The following is a 19,945-nucleotide window of genomic DNA, read 5'->3' as shown; positions in this document are numbered from 1 at the left end:
TCTCTGTGTAATCCACTTAGAGGTGGAGCGTGTAGCTCTTGATTCTTCCTGGGGGAGTGGTCACTGGGACCCGTTGCTAGTAATGCCCGTCTAACAGCATTTATTGTTCGGTCGCTCAATTGCGTCTGACTCTGTGACCCCATGGACTGTAGCATGCCAGGCATCCCTGTCCTTCACTATCTCCCAGAGTTTGCTCAGATTCATGTCCATGTGATCCAAAGCCTTGCTGGGGGGCTTAGCCAGTGGCCTGGAACCTGGATGGCCTGGGCAGCCCGACAGACCTGGTGGATGGGTCAGGGCAGGGTTCTAGTCAATAGACTTCAATAGAACAGTGCCTGCTGCCCGTTCACCACCCATAACGACCTGGGCACTGCTTTGCTCTCCACCCCATAGGGACACATCTCAGCCTGTTTCTGGACTGTGACTAAGCTGCCTGCAAACCATGTGCTTCAGAGCAGAGCTTCTCAAACTTTCAAAGTGGACGCAAAGCCCCTCCAGGTTCTGATTCTGCAGGCCCGGGGCTTGAGCGTCTGCGTGTCTACCAGCTGTTCAGCAATGCCCGCCCACCCTGCTGTTTGGAGGGGCACGCTCTGGAGTAGACGACTCTCCTTGGGCACAGATGCCCCCTCCCCTTACCAGCCTTCCGCTGTGCCCTTGGCCCTCCTCCCCACCACACACAGTCAGCTCTCACCGTGTCTTAACACGGACAGCCTGAAAGTCACCTACGTTTGTGGTTCACACATACTTTTTTTTTTTTAACATACCTACTTTTCCAGTCACACAGAAAATAGAAATTGGGCTACCGATGGGTCCAGAATCATGACGCAATCACTACAGAAACTTCCTGGCAATAATGCCATCTGCAGTCACCATGGAGGCGAGCTGTGGCTGGGTGTCAGCAGGCATCTCTAACCTGCTACAACCAGTCCCTTCTGGAATGCACTTATTTTCTGCCCGTCCCACCCTTCTGAGAGTTCATCATAGCTTTTTGAAGAGGTGCCAACCAAACCTGTATATAGTAGTCCAGGTGTTAAGCCATAACCGTTAATCAAAATGTCAAGTCATTTTGCATTCAGTCAGCACAGCACACACTGTCTGAAAGGCAAGGGAGGAGGTGGGGGACTGGCCCATTCCGGATTAAACACCTGCCCAGATATACAAGACAGTCTCTATAAAATCTGTGTGAAGCAATACATGGGCGCACATCCCCACTCATCATGTGCCAAGGCAGTCTTTCTTTGCAGATTTATACTGGATGATGATGGACTAAAAGGACCATTGTTTATCCTCCATATGGGCTACTGTGAAATGATAAAGTCCCTGAACATCAGTCTTTTCTGAACCGCACTGTAAAGACTACCCTCTAAAAATGGCCACCAAGGAACAATAGGACTCTCTTGTCCTTCCCCACAAATCCCGAGTGGAACCCTTAGCGTGGCTCAGGCGCTCCCGTGCCCTCTCCTCAGGAAGAAGGCACATACATACCCAATTTGGGGACAGGCTGCGTGTCCCAGAACTGGTAGCTTCGTTTGCTAGCCTCTTCCATGGTTTTCGCAGGTCCCTGACCCACTGAAAAAAGTTCAATAGCCTTCTGTATTTCCTGGATCCTCTCTGCTGGCAAAGAGTTCATCTGAACAAGACAAAGTTGGGGAGAGAAAAGGCTCATTATGTTAATAAGCATTTTTGATTCATTCACGTTCAGGAGTTAAGGGAGTACAACTCAAAGAAGGGGTGTGGCTTCTCAGAGGTCAACTGCTGTAGGACAACTGGAAAGAGTGATTGATGATGAGCCGTGTGGTGGGTGGGTGCTTCCTACAGGGTTTCTCCTCTTCTTAGTCTTATGATGTTTGACGGCAAAACCTGGCTTAGTGTAAAATTTCAAACATGCGGCAATGTAAATACACACAGAAGGTAAAAACCCAACAGTCGTGTCCCTCAAATATAACCCTTGTCATCAGCAGTCTTAAATTTGGGAGGTGGGGTGGGAAAAGGAAAATATAATCTCAGACTTTTCTGCATACAAGTTCCAAACACACACACGATTTTCAAAAACTCAAACTGAATGGCAGAGTATTATTTTACTGACTGTTCTTCTTTAAATACTGAATCTTACAGGCCATTCCAGGGGGTCACGTGGACCTGCCTATGATTCCCCTATGAGCACAGACCACAATGTATCTGGCCAACCTTCTCCCACTGGGCATTTGGTGATCCTGGTCTTCAGTTTTACAGACAGTGCTATAATGAACTTTCTTCTGCATCTATTTTTTGCTCACTGAATAGGTCCTTATGCAGGATAAAGTTTAAGAAAGGAAGATTGCTGGATCAAAGGGGATGCACATTTGAGATTACATATATTATCAATTTACTCTTTAAGAAGAGAGTATCAATTAAGAAAACAATGAACAGTATATGAGAGTATGTTTCTCAAGACTCTCATCATTAGATTTACCAAATCTTAAACTCTGCCAATCTAGGGGGGGAAAATAGTTGCTTTAATTTTCATTGTAAGTTGAACCATCTTTTCATATAAAAACCTTTTTCTTTGTGAATGGCCTGCTTATTTCATTAGTTTAAACTGACTGACTTATGTAGTGCAAATAATTGCCCACTTTGTTATCTTTTGACTTTTTCAGAGAAGTTTGATAGTTGTTACTTTTTCTTTTATGGCTTCTGGATCTTATGTCCAGTTTCAGATTCTACAAATACCTTTAGGTTCCTCTAATACTTTACTACTTCCTTTTTTCATTTAAATTGTAAAGGAAAGGGAGACTATAAACCCATATATTTATATTGCTCATTCCTGGGAGGCAGAACTCTTAAGTGATTTTCATTTTGTTCCTGTTGCTAGGTTTTTCCCTACATTCCTTATAACGTATGGCATCATTCTCATAAAGAGAAAAACAGAAGGGCTATGCAAACGGTGTTTTGCTGGGATTTTCTCATTTTGAAGTGAACCAGTTTGATAAAGGTTTGAGTTCAAATCCCCACCATCCAAACCCCCACTCCCAGAGAAAGAAACAAACAAGAATCCCTGAAACAGAAGTAGGGCTTGGGCTTGGATTCCTGACTGAAAGACCTGGGTAAACCACTTCCTCACATCTTTAAAATGGGAAGACAACCACCTACCTTGTAGAGAAGTTGAAGGCACCTCGTTAATTTAAACGATGTGCCTGGCAAGAACCTAGCTAGCCAACATTGTAGTCAACAATGGTGACTTCTTTTTTTTCATAGTGGGTTTGGTATTGAAAATATTAAAAAAACTGCTTGAAGCTGTATTTCAATAAGGTAGAAGATTTGAGGTGGAGTATAACTTTTGAGGCATAAAGCAAAGGTGGGTATACTGATGAGACTAGATTTTTTGTGAGGCTTGTAAACTGAAGTTAATACTAAAAGGAATTATGGATCTGTTTTGAGCTTCCTCCAGGGCCTGCTTTGAAGAGGATAGCATTTATCTGAAATAAAAGGTTTTCTTTTCTTTTTAAGAAACGTTAATCTTATATAGGTCTTAAGACCAGACTGTGTGTGGCATATGGGATCTTAGTTCCTGACCAGGGATCAAACCTCCTGCATTAGGAGCTCAGAGTCTTAACCATTGGACCACCAGGGAAAACCTAAAAGGTTTTCTTTTCTTAATGTTATTTTATTTACAAAACAAAACAATCTTTACCCACACTTCTGTGTTTCGTGTCCGCATGTCAGCCTTAGACATAAGCTTTAGGCCAGTGGTTCTCACCTATGGAACTCAGAAATGGGCTCTGTGGGGGTCTTAGTTCTCAGTACTGTGACTATGGCATCAAGAGAATGCTTGAGAAACATAAAGGTCTGCCTTAAAAGGAACAGACCTTCATTTTCATAGTGGTGGGGACTGAAAAGGCCAGGAACCACTACTCTAGGCCGCAGGGGGCTGTCATAAGGGAATTACTCTCCAGCACCTAGCACAGCACCACCTGCAGCTGTGCACCTGTAAATTCTGAGGGGGCGCTATGCTCGGGGGTCAATGTCGCATCTGCTGTGCCTCTCAGGGTAGGACAGCAGCTTCATCACCTAGGTCTAGGGCAGCAGGGGGAGCCTACCCCTCCATCTTGAAGTAATACCAGTGGAGACTGGCAATCTATTACATTGTTCCCATGCATTTATCCCAACGCACTCTCTTCTGAAAGAGCAACTCTCAGGCCCAAGAAAACAGAGCCTCCTTGTTACCTTCACAGGCTGATCCTGGGCTGAATCTGTCTCGCTGCCTTTCTCTTTCTTCTTTTTTTGTTTCTTTTTCTTCTTTTTGGCTCCAGTGTCATTGGCTGGACTCAAACCACTGTAAGACAAAGTAAATACTGATGCAGGCTTTTTAAAAAATCATCTGTTTTGAGCTGCACTGACAAAGAGCTTTCTGTGGAACCAGACCTTTCTTAATCAAGCCTGTGGGCTTCAGAAGCAGACCAGAGAATCCAGGCCCCAGAAGGGGCATTTGGAGAATGCCAACGGACACAGCTCTCCTCTCCACTCCCAGCAAGGAGGGAGAGTGCCCAGGGAGGGAGCCATGTGCAAGGAACAGCCTATTTGTTTGAAAGGACCTCTTCTGTTCTTGCTTCTATTTTATGTGGTTTATTTTCTTTATTTTTTTGGCTGCGCCAATTGGCGTGAAGGATCCTAGCTCCGTGACCAAGAATGGAACCTGGGCCCTCAGCAGTGAGACCGTGTAGTCCTAACTCCTGGACCACCGGGGAATTCCAATGGCTCATTTCCTTTAGATTGCCAGGATGCTCGCATCAAAGGTAAATGTGATTATTAATAGGGCATTCATGTTACCAACTCTTCCTTAGAGTCCAAAATTTAAAGGGATGACAGCCCAAAGTGATCTTTTGGAAACTCTTCCTCACTTCCACTTCCCCCATCCCACTGCACTGGGTTCTCTGAGCTGCCCCAGCTGAACCTAAGATACAAGGCGGCTCTGGAAGGGAGGAAGGAGCAAGGAAAAGGGTAGCTTAATGTTGCTGTGATCTGTGTCTAAAATAGTCAAGCGATCATGAGAAATGCCTAAATCAGGCCTGTAGGATAGAGGACAACTGTCAGCCGGCAAAACCCAGCGCTAGGAATCTTGGGAAAACATCAACAATGAACACCCAGCCAGCCCTGCTCAGAAGAGATTCACAGGCAACATGTGTGCGTGTGAACCACAGCAACGGGGATTTCCTCCTGCTGCTTTCCTTCTGCATGACTCACCCAATGAAGGAAGCAAAAACAACTTCTTAGCCATATTTAATCGTTTTCTACAGGCTTTTAAAAAATTGTTCTCTGTATCCTCTCTCAACACTTCTACTGAGACACAAATCACATATTACACTGTGTTTTGCTAACATTTTTTTCATTTATTCGCTCCCAAATGCTTTCTCCCAATTCTTGTTGAGTTTCGGATATTAGTTTTGATTCTGGGTTTCCTTCATTTTACTGATGAATTTTAAGGTTCACTTTGAAGCCTGCTTTTCCTAATCACCATCAAAGTTAAGTTCTTGCCATGTTTTCAGTGATTTTGGCATTGTCAGACTGGGAGTAATGCTGGACTCTCACGCTGCCATTCTCTCTGGAAATGTTCCATTAAATAAGGTAAAAAAAAGGCCTTCTCTGGTGGCTCAGTGGTAATGAGTCCACCTGCCAATGCAAGAGAGACAGATTTAATCCCTGGTCCAGGAAGATCCCACATGCCTTGGAGCAACAAAGCCCGTGCACCACAACTACTGAGCCTGTGCTCTGGAGTCTCAGGAGCCACAACTATTGAGCCCACCTGCTGCAAACACTGAAGTCCCGGTACTCTAGAGCCCGTGCTCTGCAACAAGAGAAGTCACTGCAATGAGAAGCCGGCACACCATGTCTATAGAGCAAGCCCCCGCTTGCTAGAGAAAAGTCCGAACAGCAACGAAGACCCAGCACAGCCAAAAAAAAGAATTTTTTTTTTTTTTTTTAAAGAAAGTCAAAATTAGGAGTCCAATCAAAGGGTACCGTAAACCCTAATCTGCAGATCAGCTAAGTGCAGGGTATTGTTTTTGCTGTATAGGCTAGATAACCAATTTTCAAAGAATTAAAATAGTATAAAATACATTTTACATTGTGGTAAGTACTATTTAAGCTTCATTTTATAATTCAGAAAGGCTTCATGGTCTTAAAGTGCCTGCAAGTTGTTATGAATATTAACTCTCATCTCCTAGTACGTGAGGTAGGGAGCAGGCAATGTGCTGCCATTTCCTGTTGCAGAATGTCTTCAGATTACTGTCTTCCTTGTCCTGGCTGGCGGACAAGGCAATGGCACCCCACTCCAGTACTCTTGCCTGGAAAATCCCATGGGTGGAGGAGCATGGTGGGCTGCAGTCCATGGGGTCGCAAAGAGTCGGACACGACTGAGCGACTTCACTTTCACTTTTCACTTTCATGCATTGGAGAAAGAAATGGCAACCCACTCCAGTGTTCTTGCCTGGAGAATCCCAAGGATGGCGGAGCCTGGCGGGCTGCCATCTATGGGGTCGCACAGAGTGAGACATGAGTGAAGCAACTTAGCAGCAGCAGCGGCAGTCCTGGCTGGAAGCACTCCCATCCACACTTCATGACCTTACACTTGGACTAAAGGAATCCCCAGCCTTTCCTGGATCTCGACTCACAACTGCTCTGCCTTATCCTAAACTCTGCATGGCAGTGGGACTCGCCAATGTGAAAATGGCTTTCCACGTGTCCCTCCCATGCTTGAAAGTCTACGGTGACGGCGGCTTCTAACTCTAGAAGGTATCCGACCCAGCTTTCCCCTTGGCCCCTCACATTCAGTCCCCATCTAGCTCATCCACCCTCACCACCCCTGCTCTGGAGTAAGTGTGCCTGCACCCATGGGGCCAGGCCTCTCATCAGGCCCCTGGTGCAGAAAGACTGAAATCAGAGAGATCACGTCAAGGCTGGAGGTTACTTTACTCCCAGCATAAGGTCATGAAGTGCAGATGCAAATGCACTTCCTAGGTATCATATCAGTGGGACCCAGAAGGCACAACACAGAAGGAAAACCGATAACACTGAGGGCGGAATAAGGCAAACTCCCTAAAACTAGAAGCTCAGCAGAACCCCCAAGGCCATGGCAAAGAACAGGAACTTTGAAGCCATTTATAAACTGAAGATAAAAGTTTTTCTCTTATTATCTCAACTTTGATATCTTGCACAGGCCTGTTTGCAGTCTATGACAACTCTACTGTGGTTTGCTGTTCCAGAGACATTCTCACTTCAGTCTCAGGATTATAAGGTTTAAAAGCTGGTTGATGGCAGGAGACAAAGCAGGGTTCCATTGCTGATACAGTTTATAAGTCCCTACTCATTTCAGCTTATGGGAGGAATTCTCTGGTCCCTGTAAGTGAATTACCGTAAGAATTGTTTTTTATGGGAAAAAAGCATCAAAAAGGTTAAAGTGAAGAACTGCTGCATATTAACCAGCTGGACACTTACTAAACACAATTTCACATAAGGAAAATAGAAGAAATTACTTCCTCCAACTGTAGGCATCTTTTCATGTGGGCGAAATCCCTAAAAAGTTCCCTTCCTGCCTTTGTTCTTGCGGTTCAATGGAAGCAGCCATCTCTTCACAGACCCCATTTCTGGGGAAGGACTTTGGGCTGAACTCTCGTTCTGTTTTATGCGTTACTAATACAAGTGTCTGGCAAACTCCAAGACCTAAACTCAGACTGGAGAGCTCATTTCATTTTCCTTGTATTGGCTTGAATCTGCACATGAAGTTACTGAGCAACGATCCTGTCTCAACCTGTACATGAAGAACACGGAGAGGAGACGCTTGAAGAACAAAGGGAAGTTTCAAAGACAAGTCAGTCACTGAGCGACCAGGTACTGAGCCACCTTCATAAGAACATCATGAGCTCATCACGGTCTCTCAGTTAACAAGCCAAACAGGAAGACAAATGACTCAGAGAAGAGACTTCCAAGGAGCCCAGGAGGGTTAGCTTTCTAGGTGATTATAATAACTTTAATTATCCGTAAGAAACCAAACCAAGCTCAGAGGCCTTGAGAGTAGGTCTTAGGAAATATTAAGGGTAGCTTCTTAGGAAGCCAACACCATTTCACAGAAGGATGGGCTCAATTCGGATTTAGGAAGAACGAAACCAAAGGACCCCATGGAAGCAAGGCTGGTCCTCCTCAAAAGAATTTGGCTTCATTTTTAAAGGGACCTGGAGTCCATCCCCACTGGGTGGGTATCCCTGGGCATGCTGGGACTCTGCAAATGAAAACAAAAAATCTCTCAAAGATCTTACTAAACCTGTCAGTCACCCTAACATACTTCAAAGGGATGGGCCAGCGCCTTGGAATATGGCAAATCAAAGTCTACCTTTGGTTCATTTGGTTCCAAACTAATAAGCAGAGAATTAGTGAAACTTGCCAGCTCTTTTTTTTTTTGGAGAAGGGGCTGTTTGCCTGCAATGGAAAAGGAGACAAGAATTCACATAAAAATTTTGGAATGTACATTCTAAAGTAAAGCTGACCAACTCATTAACGACCAACCTAGCAAGTATGGGATGAATGAACAGAATGACAAAACCAGGAACAAGGAAGAAAAGTGATCATGAAATGTCATTTTTAAAGGAAGGTCAAAATATTCTAAGTTCAAACAAGTAAGAAATCCTATGGATGCTCTGGAAGAAAGTCAGGGCTGGGGGGGCAGATGGAAAAGGAACCTCAGTACTTATTTCTAGAAGCAGAACACAGCATCAGAGTGTGAGCGTGGTGGGAGGCAAGGGCAAGCTGACAAGAACAGCAACGAAGCTCTAAACAACAGGAGCAGGGTGGGTCCACGACTTGGGCCTCCTCTTAATCCTGCCAATGCCAAAGTCCACTCAAAGGCGCGGGGCTGTGGGACAGAAAGCTGTTATCATGGAAGCTAAACCACCGGGGCTGGAAGGAGCTCTCAGGGCCATCTGGCTTAACCTGTTGTTTACAGAAGAGGAAACCAAGGCCCAGGGACGTGAGGCATCAACGAACTGACTGGAACCCAGGGACAAGTCACCAATCTAAGGACCTGGCTCACTCCACTCCCAAACACTAAAGTCTCATTCCCTGTGAGAATTTCTCTGAGAACCTTCAAAAGCCCTAAAACAAATTTCTGTGTGACAGATGAGCAGATACCAAAGGCAAGGAGAGTGAGCCGCGTTTTACCCAGGAAGCCTCCCCTGGATACTCCAGCTCGCGTGCTCCTTGAGGCCTGTCTCTTTTATGGTTATGATCTCCCGTACAATTTAATACTTTACATATAATAATGGGTTGCTGCCTGGCTTCCTAATGAGATAAAAAAAATTTTCCTGAGTCTAGGGACCCCATCTTACACAGCTGTTTCTCACAGCATCCCTAGTTATGCTGAGCACACAACTGAGAGTTCACCAAATACGTGCTTGACTGATGCTTTCCAGGCGTAATAGACCAAAATAAAACCCTGAGAAGCTACAGCCCAAAAGAGGGGCAACAAAACATCTTCAGCAATATTTCCAGAGGACAGCTGCGCCAATGTTCTAAGAGAGTGGTATCGATGCGGGGCTCTTTTGAGCCACTGTTTGAGATTTTAAATGATCAAATTTCTCATCCAATTTTCAACTCTCTTATTGTCTCCTCCCTCCTTAGGACCTGTTCTATTCCTACAAGTTAAAACAAAAAAGCTCCATTTTAACCATTTCCAATGGTTCCAATGTCTGCAACACAGACCATGGGTTTAGGTTTGATTATGAGATCAAAAGAAAAAAAAAAAAGAGTTCAGAAAAGGAAACTCACAACTTTTGGTTACCTGTTTTCCACCTCCTAGAAGTAGAATTAAGCTGGAAGTTAATTTTTTAGGCTCAAATTCAAAATCTCCGTAGAAACTTACTAAATAAATAACTAGCCTCCAAACATCCTTTTGATGCCACTTGTAGACATCAGGAAATTCTTCTGCAAGTCAATTTTTTTTTCTTTCTATTTTTTGGCCACACAGCAGCTTGCAGGACCTTAGTTCCCCTACCAGGGATTATACTCAGGGCCACAGCTGTGAAACCGCTGAGTCCTAACCACTGGACTCCCAGGAAACTCCCCTGCTGCAAATCAATTTACTCCTGAGGTGTGATTCACCAGAGAGCCTATTGGTCGCCTATCCAGAAGACCCAAACCCAGGTGAGCGCGGTGGTGTTCACAAGGGGCACAGATGAGACCACGTGGTGCGGCTCAGCACAGCTGCCGATCCCTGAACTGCTGAGGCTGCAGAATCACTTAATGCCATCCCCCGAACTTTGCAAGCTCCCACCGTCAGTCACTCACAAAAAACTGCCTTTGAGTCCTAAGAGATCGTAAAAATAAAAACTTTTTACTACTGCCATCAAGATGCCCAGGAGGCCTGTGAAAAGATCAGCAGGATGGGAAAGGATTACCAAAGATTGTTTTTACTGCCACTCTCTGCCCTCCCTGGGTTAGCCAGAGTTTTGGGGGTGAACCAGCCAATCCTGCCATGAAGGAAAGCTGCTTTTTTCAGGGGTCACAAGAGCCCTAATACATTAAGTAGTTCGAAATGGGAATGAGATGGAAATGTAAATTCTATATACTCTGGGTTGGTTTGGTGAGCTAGACTGTAACCTGGCAACTCCAAGGTCAAATCAGATGCAGTTCAGAGACCATTTTCAGTAATTTTCTGAGTAGGGACTCAATGCTGGCAGCAATTTCACACACTGGAATGAACTCTGAAAAAGATACCAGTCTATCAAGGACAATTTAAAGGAGCCAGCCACCTCCATCACCCACTGGTTCCCTAGTTTGGGAAAGTCCATGGGTTACTGAACACATTCAAAGACAGAAAGCACACTGCTGCAGAGTCGGAGGAAGGAGTCAATGCAAGTAAGGAAAAGAAATCCAGCAAGTTCAGAATGGATCCTCCTGGGTGTCATAGGGAGAGGTGGATTGGCAAATCCCAAGCCTCATTACAAAAGCTAAATCAGTCTTTATTAGTTAAGTCTACACGAGATAATCCACGTAAAGGGCTTTAGCACAGGGTTCCGCACACAGTCACATTAGCAATAGACAACATTTATTGACCACTTAACAATAGTGAAGCCTCCTTAGCTATCTCTCTCAGATAGCAGCAGAGGAAAAAAAATCTGCAGCAAGTACTGACCCTGTTAAAGAATATTAGTTTTGTTTTTGCTTTGGTGCTTTTAACAGAAAACACCATACTTTATGGGCCTTACATGCAACTGTCACAAGAGTGCCTTGTCCTTGGGGAGCTGGAAGAGAGGCTTGTAGGGCAGAGATTTCAGACAAAAGGTTAGAGAGGAAGAGCTGAAGCAGCAACCTCCTAAAGTTACTGAAACTGTGGTCCCCAAATTTATGGACTCTGCAGGGAAAGGGTTAAGGGCACACTTAGTAAAGCTGGGACATTTTAGAGTGAGCACATTAGTTAAACAATGTGAAAAATCAGCAAAACTGCTTTGCCAGGAGCAGCAGCCTCCCAGAAATAGGCTCTCATTTACTTTTCATTTCTTCTGCTTTCCAGTCTTTTCTCTTTGAAGCAGCTCTTGATTAGTTTCTTTTTAATTGCCACTTAATTGGGAAATAAAATTAGAACACTTATTTGATATCAGTGATGAGGCTTCTCTTTTCATTTCTGCTTTGATCTAGTTTTGAAGAACCAAAAGCTGAAGGGAGAAATTAAGAAAAAGGAACTAAAAAGATTTCTTTCTTCTAAGGACCAGATACAGCTATAAGCCATCAAATACATGTGGAAAGAGCCACTCTTGGAAAAGCTGAAGAATAAAACAGAAGCAAGTAAGGATAGCTTTATGGAATTCCATTCAAAAAGACCTTTCTTCTCTCTTAAGTTTCTTCATAAGGAATAATATCGCATCATCAGGAAGAAAAACTTTTAAGAACCTATTTTAACCTGTCCCCATGGAGTAAATGGGAATGGGAAACAGACATCCCTGATCAAAGTCTTGACCAATGACTTCTCAGCATCTCAGTGGTATTAACAACATTGCAAAATAAATTCCAACAGAATGTTAACAGCAAAACAGTGTAAACATTCTCTCCCATTCCAAAGCATCCAAAAAACGTTATCTCACTATGAACATCTACTGCCAGCTGATAAGGTTTATTCTTCAGCGATAAATCTCTCACTAAAAACAAGCAAGCAAATTAAATCCTATAGATGAATCATGACCCGCAGAGGGATGTAGTATAAAGATTATTTTAGCCTGACTCTCCACTCAATTAACTGCTCAAGGTAACTTATGCCAGGTAACTGGGGAGGCTGGGCTGGGGGGAATGCTACCCTCCTTTCTTTCCTCAGTTGAGTGGATTTTTTAAAAAACAGAAAAACTGTAGAGATACACACACACTCACATGCACACATCTATACTATAGATGTATGCTTGTGAACATGTGTGTGCTTTTATGTATACATGAAACTTATACCCACCAAATGTTTAATTCTGGAAGAAAAAAACTCAGGACTAGAAAAATCAAGAACTAAAATACATAAAGGGACGTAAGAACCAGCACCAATGCACTTCCTATTGTTCCAGTGCATGAACGCAGCTCATTTCATCAGTGTAAAGCACTGAGCCCATCTTGAGCCCATCCTGAAAGAAAGGCCCAAGGAACAAGGGTTTGTTTTGAACTATCATTAACTTTTATTGCGGTGGAGCAGGCGATGGCACCCCACTCCAGTACTCTTGCCTGGAAAATCCCATGGACTGAGGAGCCTGGTAAGCTGCAGTCCATGGGGTCTCGAAGAGTCGGACACGACTGAGCAACTTCACTTTCACTTTAACTTTTATTGCATATTGTCTGTTAGAACTGTTAGCATCAAAAGGAGATATTTTGATTCTTCGACCACTTTGAACACATTTAAAATAATATTAAGTAAAGACAAGCAACATTTCAAGAAGCCAAAAAACCGTGGAAAACTTCCCTGACAAAACTGTTGGATCCTTGATTTCTGTGGGTATTCCACAGTAACTATAGGAGAAGGCAATGGCACCCCACTGCAGTACTCTTGCCTGGAAAATCCCATGGGCAGAGGAGCCTGGTAGGCTGCAGTCCATGGGGTCCCTAACAGTCGGACACGACTGAGCGACTTCACTTTCACCTTTCGCTTTCATGCATTGGAGAAGGAAATGGCAACCCACTCCAGTGTTCTTGCCTGGAGAATCCCAGGGACGGGGGAGCCTGGTGGGCTGCCGTCTATGGGGTCGCCCAGAGTCGGACATGACTGAAGTGACTTAGCAGCAGCAGCATAGTAAGGCTTATGAGACTTACTTGGGGAAAATTAAGTGTACATGTGAGAAAAATCTGATATCTTTCTCCTCAGTGAGGAGAAAGGAAGCTGCACTAACACTAGGCTACAAATTTTTAACATGTCATTCATTCATCCAGCAAATACTCATGAATACACACTGCTGCTGCTGCTAAGTCGCTTCAGTCGTGTCCGACTCTGTGCGACCCCATAGACGGCAGCACTAACTGCCAGCTATCTCAGACAGGATTCCTGTTCTGAAACTCTTCATGGTCAGGTAAGACAAGGACTGGATACAAATGTTACTTAACTACTGTCATGATAAAAGCTACAAAAAATACAGTATGTGATGGGGTAAGGGGGAGGGGGTTGGGGGGAAGACAGGGCAGATCTGAAGAAATAGAAGGGGGAAGGCTGCTTCAGATGTTACCTCATGTAGTCTCAACAACTGGAGGTTAAGTAACTTTCCCAAGGACACAGGACTATTAAGTGTCAAAACCAGGCTTTGAACACAGGTTTGAATGCTTCCAAAGTCTATGCTTTTCCCATTGTACTACACAGCTTCTCCCCAAAATCATTTCCTCTGACAATTAATGGAGAAAATGTCAAGTCTATTCAGATTCCAAGTGCCAGAACTAGACTCTGCCCTTCAGGCTGGGTCCTCTGTTTCTCACCTGGACCTCCAAGCTCACTCACACAGATCTCTAGATTTGGGATACTAATCAACTTAATTTGTTCACCTAGCCCATAACCATGCACTTCCAAAGAGTTTTTTAAGGTTACTACTTTGTTGTACTCTAAATAAAACACAGAACTTTTTGCCAAACAGTCCTGCAAAGTGATTCATAGATTATAGGCAACAAAACCAACTAACAAGCTACAGACACTGGTCAGGGCAACAGTTTAGCATTGAAAACTAAAAGCAACTACACACACAGCAAAGATGAAGTGGTACTTTCACTTCTGAAACGAATCTCGAATTTAACAATGCTCACATGTGGTTGGGGTCTCTATTCAGAAGGGCCACTTTCCCTCCTTCCTGTTCCTAGTTCCTCTTTTTCAGTTCTTCCTTTCTCAGGAATCTAGAGGTTTTTATTACATTAGATCTGTGTGCAAAAGAACACAGTCCTATAAAAACCAAATCTGACAAGCTTCCTTTTCCCCTACATCTTCTTGTGGTTTTAAAGCTATCTGAAGAACATAAAGCTAGATCTTTTAACCTAAGCATTCATCACAAGCCACTTATAAGCCATTTAAATAACCCTTTGTTCTCCTATCACCTCAAGGTAACAGAATCTCTCTTTAAAGTTTATCCAAAGACCTCAACCTTCCACTTTTACCTCCAGGGCTACCACCAACCGATAGATTCAGAAAAGGACAAGATGGCTACGAAAATCAGACCATCAAAGGCTCAGCCAAAGTTTTACATCCAAGAGTCTCTCATGACTTTCCGTTAGGAAACATACATATAGATAAGGAGAGTGAGCCTCTGCGCCAGCCACTGTAACAATGTGAGGAAAAAGAAATGATCGGGTGTGGCTTAAATTTGGAAGCTCAACACTCAAAACGTTTGACGCGCTCCTTCTACCCGAGGAATAGTTAATCGGAAGCAAGACCCTAAAGTACAGGAGACGAAGTATTAAACCACTTCCCAACTGTCCAAGGAAGCACCATCACTCAATTTCTTGAAGTTCGAAGCTACTTCGCAAAGTTAACAGAGCAAAGATACTGAAAGACCTAATTGTATATTGCTCGGGAAACTTATGGATCATTTGGAGCAGCGGACACCATATACATCAAAATACAGTAATTACATAGGGTTTATAAGGTGAGTTTATATCTTGGGATTCTCTAGTAGTGATATTTTTACAACATAATTACGGTTGGTATAGCCTGATGAATTTCCTCCTTGAAGGTGAACTGCAGTGAAACGTTTTATTATTCGTTTACTGCTAATCACGTTGTTCACACACCACCACTGTAAGTAACATTCCTTTTGAACTGTACTGTTAGGTTGACCTGTGTTGTGCCATCGAAGGCCATCGTCCAACATGTTCTTTTCTCCGGAAGCGCATGAGCCACAAGACGGGAACATTACACAGAACTTTTATATAATAAAAGTATTGAATGTCTCTGGGCCTTAACAAACTGAGCGCCCACCCCCGATAAATGACAAAGACAGCAACCAATCGCCAGACAGGATACCAATATCTCAGCCAATAGGAATGTGGGGGTAGGGCTACACTAAGCTCCCGGTGACTTCCCCGCACCCCAGAGACCCAGGTTGTGGCGGACTGGATGGGAATTGGACTCCGAGGATCTCATTACCCCCGGTTGTAGCTGTTGTCCTCCTCGTTCTCGCAATCGCTGCAGTGCTCATGGCCGTTTCCATTCCCTTCCATCATCTGCGGCAGCGGAGGTGCCGGCGGCTTCACTGCTGTATCACTCTCGTCCGCCATCTTGAGTTGCGAGAGCCGGCCTCCGCGCCTCGCTACATGGGGGGCTCCTATTGGACAAGGGGAACTTGCGCGATATTCTGGGTTTTGTAGTTTTTGTGGCGAAAGTAGCCGTAGCTAGGAGCAGGTTATTCCCGGGAAACCGGAACAAGATGGACTACAATACCCAGAAATCTAGAGAGGAGGCAGTCGTGGGTGGGGAGCCAGCACTATCCGGAAGTTCTGGGAGCTCGGCCGCGCGGGAGGAAAGAAGGGCCCGGGGTTGTCGAGGCCCACGCTCCGCCACCCGGGCGGTCGCTTCGCATGCTGGGAGTTGTAGTTCGATGCAGTTTAGGGTTTTGGGCGTGGGCTCCAAAATCCTAGATTTGACCTCTGCCGGCTCTGAGCCGTTATTGGCTGCCGTTAAGGACCGTTACCATTCTCAGGTAAGTAAGAGGCCTTGAGGCCTGCGGCTGCGACCCACTGGAAGCCCAAATGCATAGGATTTTCTTGGAGTGCCCTTCTGCAAGAAGCCAGGTTGGCCGGCTCCTGGCCGCCTTTACTCGCTCAGGATTCTGGGTGGCCCGTGGTCGTTGGTAGATCGAGGCCTCATGAAAGGCGGTGGATTGTGATGTGCGGAGCATTGGTCCTGACCAATGACATCTGACTGCTCTGTCAGGCCTTAGCCCTTCTTGGCCTGAAGCTCTTCCCCACACAGAGTCCCTTTCATTCTCCGCAGCAGCCCTCCACAATTACTCAATTACTTACTGCCATCTTCTCAACAAGTCTAGAAGGTGGGCACTACTCCCGTTTTTCACAGACAAGAAACTTGGACCCAAAACTGGTGGGTAAATTGGACAATCTAATAGCTAAGTGGCGGGGGTGGAGTGGGGGGGAGGCGAGAAGTATACGCATATGGATATGACTTAAACTCTTACAAATTCTTTACCACTAAAGTCCCAATATCTCATACATCTACCCAAGTAAATCAGTTATTAGAAGGTAATTTTGACATCTTCAGCTATTTTTAGCCTTGACTGAATGCTCCAGTCCTTTGGGTCTCACCCCTGTGGTTGAGTAATCACACCGGAGTGTTGAGGCAGAGCCCAAAGACATGCTTACCATTCCTAGAGATTTTCCATTCAGCTTGGGTTATGTGGGTGTTGAGGGAAGGACAAGTTCTTATCAGAGAGCTGCATGAAATGATCCAGCCAAAAAGGGAAATGATCTTGCCTTTGGGATACTCTCAGAGTGGGAAGAGGAATAGAGTGAGAAGAAGTATTTCCCTTCTGACTCAGGGAAGCAAAACAAAAGAGAGCTAAATATAGTCAATGCTTGATCTTATACCAGTGGCAAGAGCAGAAGTGTTAATAATATTATCCGAAGTAGCAGGTAACCCACAATCATTTATATTTGACTTTGGAAGGCAAAGACTCCTGCTCAGCCTGAAAACTGTTACCCTTTCTTGTCTCTCTGGGGCCAAGACTGTGGTCAGCAGGATGCTTTATATGCAATGCAGGCAAAAGGAGGCGGTCAGAGAAGATAATAAAGCCTTACATGTGTTAGATGGATTTAACTTTTCTAAGTATTTCAGTTATAATAGCTCATGTGACTTTGTGAAGGAGGCTTGAAGAAAACTGTGCTTGGAAAAATTAAAAAAAAAAAAAAACAAACCAGCGATACCTAGTTGCAGACCTCGGACCAGCACTCATTTCTGGTATTCTAATTCCCAGCCCTATATTTTCTTTTCCTACAGATTTGCGGAGGCTGAATGAAGGCTAATGAAATGGAGCTTATGAAGAGTGATTATGGAGGATGATGGTGCTGGTGTCTGGCCCCTTGCCATTCTTGCAATCTAAAGCTTAAGTAAGACACCCTGCATGGTATTTTACTGCAAACCAAGCAGTTTTGGCTCAGTGGAGAGCTTTTCTGGTAGATAGGCAAGCAATGTGACTAAGGTGACCAAGCTCAGAATGCAAGTATGAGTCCAAGGTTCTGGAATCCAAGTTAGAATCTTCTAAAATCTTAGATTTCGTAGGATTCCTGATTTCTCTATAGTAAAAATTTAAATTTTTACGTTTTTTAAAAAAAATTAAAAAAAAAAAAAGAAATTGAGTATATGTGACACTTCGTTTGTTTTTTTCTTTTTTTCGGCCATGCCACGTGGTGGCTTATAGACTCCTAGTTCCCCAGCCAGGGATTGAACCTAACCCTGGCAGTGAAAGCACCAAGTCCTAACCTCTGGACCACCAGGGAATTCTCAACACCTTTTTAAAAACTTTATGTTTATTATTTTATTTAAGAAATATCTTTTTTTTTTTTTTTTTATTTGGTTGTACTGGCTCTTAGTTGCAGCATGTGGGATCTAGTTCCCTGACCAGGGATCAAACCCTGTCCCCCTGCATTGGGAGTGCTGAGTCTTAGCCACTGGAGCACCAGAGAAGTCCCCAACACCTTTTTTTTTTTTAATGTCCATTTAATGACTGAATTTTGCCACATGTGACTTCAATGCCTGAATTTACTTGAATGTCTAAGTAACTAAGCCTGTGTGCCACAACTACTGAAGCCTGAGCGGTCTAGAACCTGTGCTCTGCAACAAGAGAAGCCACTGCAGTGAGAAGCCTGAGCTCTGCAACAAAGACCTAGCACAGCCAAAAATAAATAATTTTAAAAATGAAAAAAAAAAGCATATAATCCTGTGTAATTCTAGATAGTTTTTACATATTTTTCAATTAAGTCTTGTTCCTTTTTTTCTTTGGTCCCAGCTTTCTGAGCTCCTCAACACACTTCAGTGGCACAGTTTTCCCATCTAGCTCGGCTGGCTCTTCCTACCCACCCATTCTGGCAAGAGCCTCATACAAGTGAGCAAGGTACAGCAGGCCCCAAAGGATAGCTGAAGGATGTGCCTGTAAACCTCCGCAGATTCTGGAATTTACTCCTAGTGTTCATACCTCCATTATTCCTTCTCGATTATTACTGGAGACAAGAGAATATAGTCATTAAGAGTAGGTTCCAGATTCTAACTCCCTGGCTTCTAAGTCCTAGCTCTGCCTGTGACCCACCAAGTCACTTAGGCAACTCACTTATCCTTTCTGAGCCTCAGTGTCCTCATCTGAGACAGTGCACACAGAGCAGTAAAGTGTTTTCCCCTCCCAGAAAGTCAGCATCACTCCTGGTGATCAAAAAACAACCTTTCTCATGATGTCCATCACAGATCAAGGTCATTGCTGTGCTCCCAGCAGATCAGAGATCCCTTTCTTCAGATGGGCCTAGGAAGGCATGAGCCAGGTCACCTTTATGATTCATTTAGCCAGTGGCTTGGAACACTCATGTCCTGATGTGTTGGGCTCTGGGGCAGAAGGTAGACAATTAGGGATGGACCAACACAGTCCCCTCCCTCGGTCCCTCCATCAGTTGGAAGGTGTCTGGTCTGACAGAACACAGTGCAGAAAAGAGTTGAGGGGTGGCCACAGGATGTAGCAGGAGCCTAGAGGTGGAATCCTTAACCTGGGGAACGGGGTTCTGGAGAAGACGGCTGAGCTGAGTTTTGGTAGCAGAAGCAGACAGACTGGGTGGACATCCTAGGCAGAAGGAATGAAAGTGGCTGCTTTGGAGGTATCACAAAGGAGAATGATGTGGCCAGCTTGGAGTGTGAGGAGCATTTTGGAAGTTGAGACCAGAGAGGCAGCCAGAAGTCAGACTGGGAAGGGATGCAGCTGCCATACTGAAGAGTTTGGACTTTACCCTGAAGAGTGTGAGACATGGAAGGATTTTAACTGGGGAGAAAGATGATGCAATTTTTGTTGGAGAAAGATCATACTGGGCAACATCCTGGCTTTCCTAGGAAAGAGCTTTTCTCCTCTGAAAAACAGGGCTAGTGGGCTCGATTGTGAAATAGGGGCTGGAGAGATGGTCTTTGGTAGCTCCCTGTCCCCCCCTAGAACTCACGCTCAGAAAGGGCATCCTTTTTCCATGTGACAGTCCCTGATAAACCAGGTCCCTGGACCACAGTGGGCTCAGCCTTCTGCTTGGTGCTGTGGGATTTAAAAGAGTGCCAGGCATTCCCTGCCCAGAAGGCACTTCCAGTGAAATCGGGAAAACCAGGCACACTTGATACCAAAATAACAAGGCCTGACTGGGTGTGATTAAATGAACTGGATAGATAAGTTAACTAAAGATGGGGGTGGGGCAGGCACTGCAGACCTCTGGGCCAGGGTGGTTAGAAAAAGCT

At 44.5% G+C, this 19,945-nt stretch overlaps 2 protein-coding genes across 2 annotated transcripts in view; one reads left to right on the top strand and one right to left on the bottom strand.

Annotated features, from left to right (window-relative positions):
- The window catches only part of NMT1 (N-myristoyltransferase 1), a 33,676-nt gene extending 17,899 nt beyond the window's left edge, over positions 1–15,777 (bottom strand). The window contains exons 1-3 of the mRNA XM_019980760.2: positions 15,608–15,777; positions 4,204–4,312; positions 1,486–1,630 (exon numbers count right to left, since the gene is read on the bottom strand). Of these exons, the coding sequence (XP_019836319.1) occupies positions 1,486–1,630; positions 4,204–4,312; positions 15,608–15,738 (385 nt within the window). The 5' untranslated portion in view covers positions 15,739–15,777. The remainder of the gene's footprint in view (positions 1–1,485; positions 1,631–4,203; positions 4,313–15,607) is intronic.
- A 121-nt stretch (positions 15,778–15,898) lies between these two features.
- DCAKD (dephospho-CoA kinase domain containing) overlaps positions 15,899–19,945 on the top strand; it is a 28,219-nt gene continuing 24,172 nt past the window's right edge. The window contains exons 1-2 of the mRNA XM_019980766.2: positions 15,899–16,160; positions 17,471–17,580. The gene's annotated coding sequence lies outside the window, so the exon portion shown is untranslated. The remainder of the gene's footprint in view (positions 16,161–17,470; positions 17,581–19,945) is intronic.

This window comes from Bos indicus, chromosome 19 (genome assembly GCF_029378745.1).
Source record: "Bos indicus isolate NIAB-ARS_2022 breed Sahiwal x Tharparkar chromosome 19, NIAB-ARS_B.indTharparkar_mat_pri_1.0, whole genome shotgun sequence".
NCBI lineage: Eukaryota > Metazoa > Chordata > Mammalia > Artiodactyla > Bovidae > Bos > Bos indicus.
Note: the sequence above shows the minus strand (reverse complement) of the source record. Positions and strands in the feature narration are given on the sequence as shown.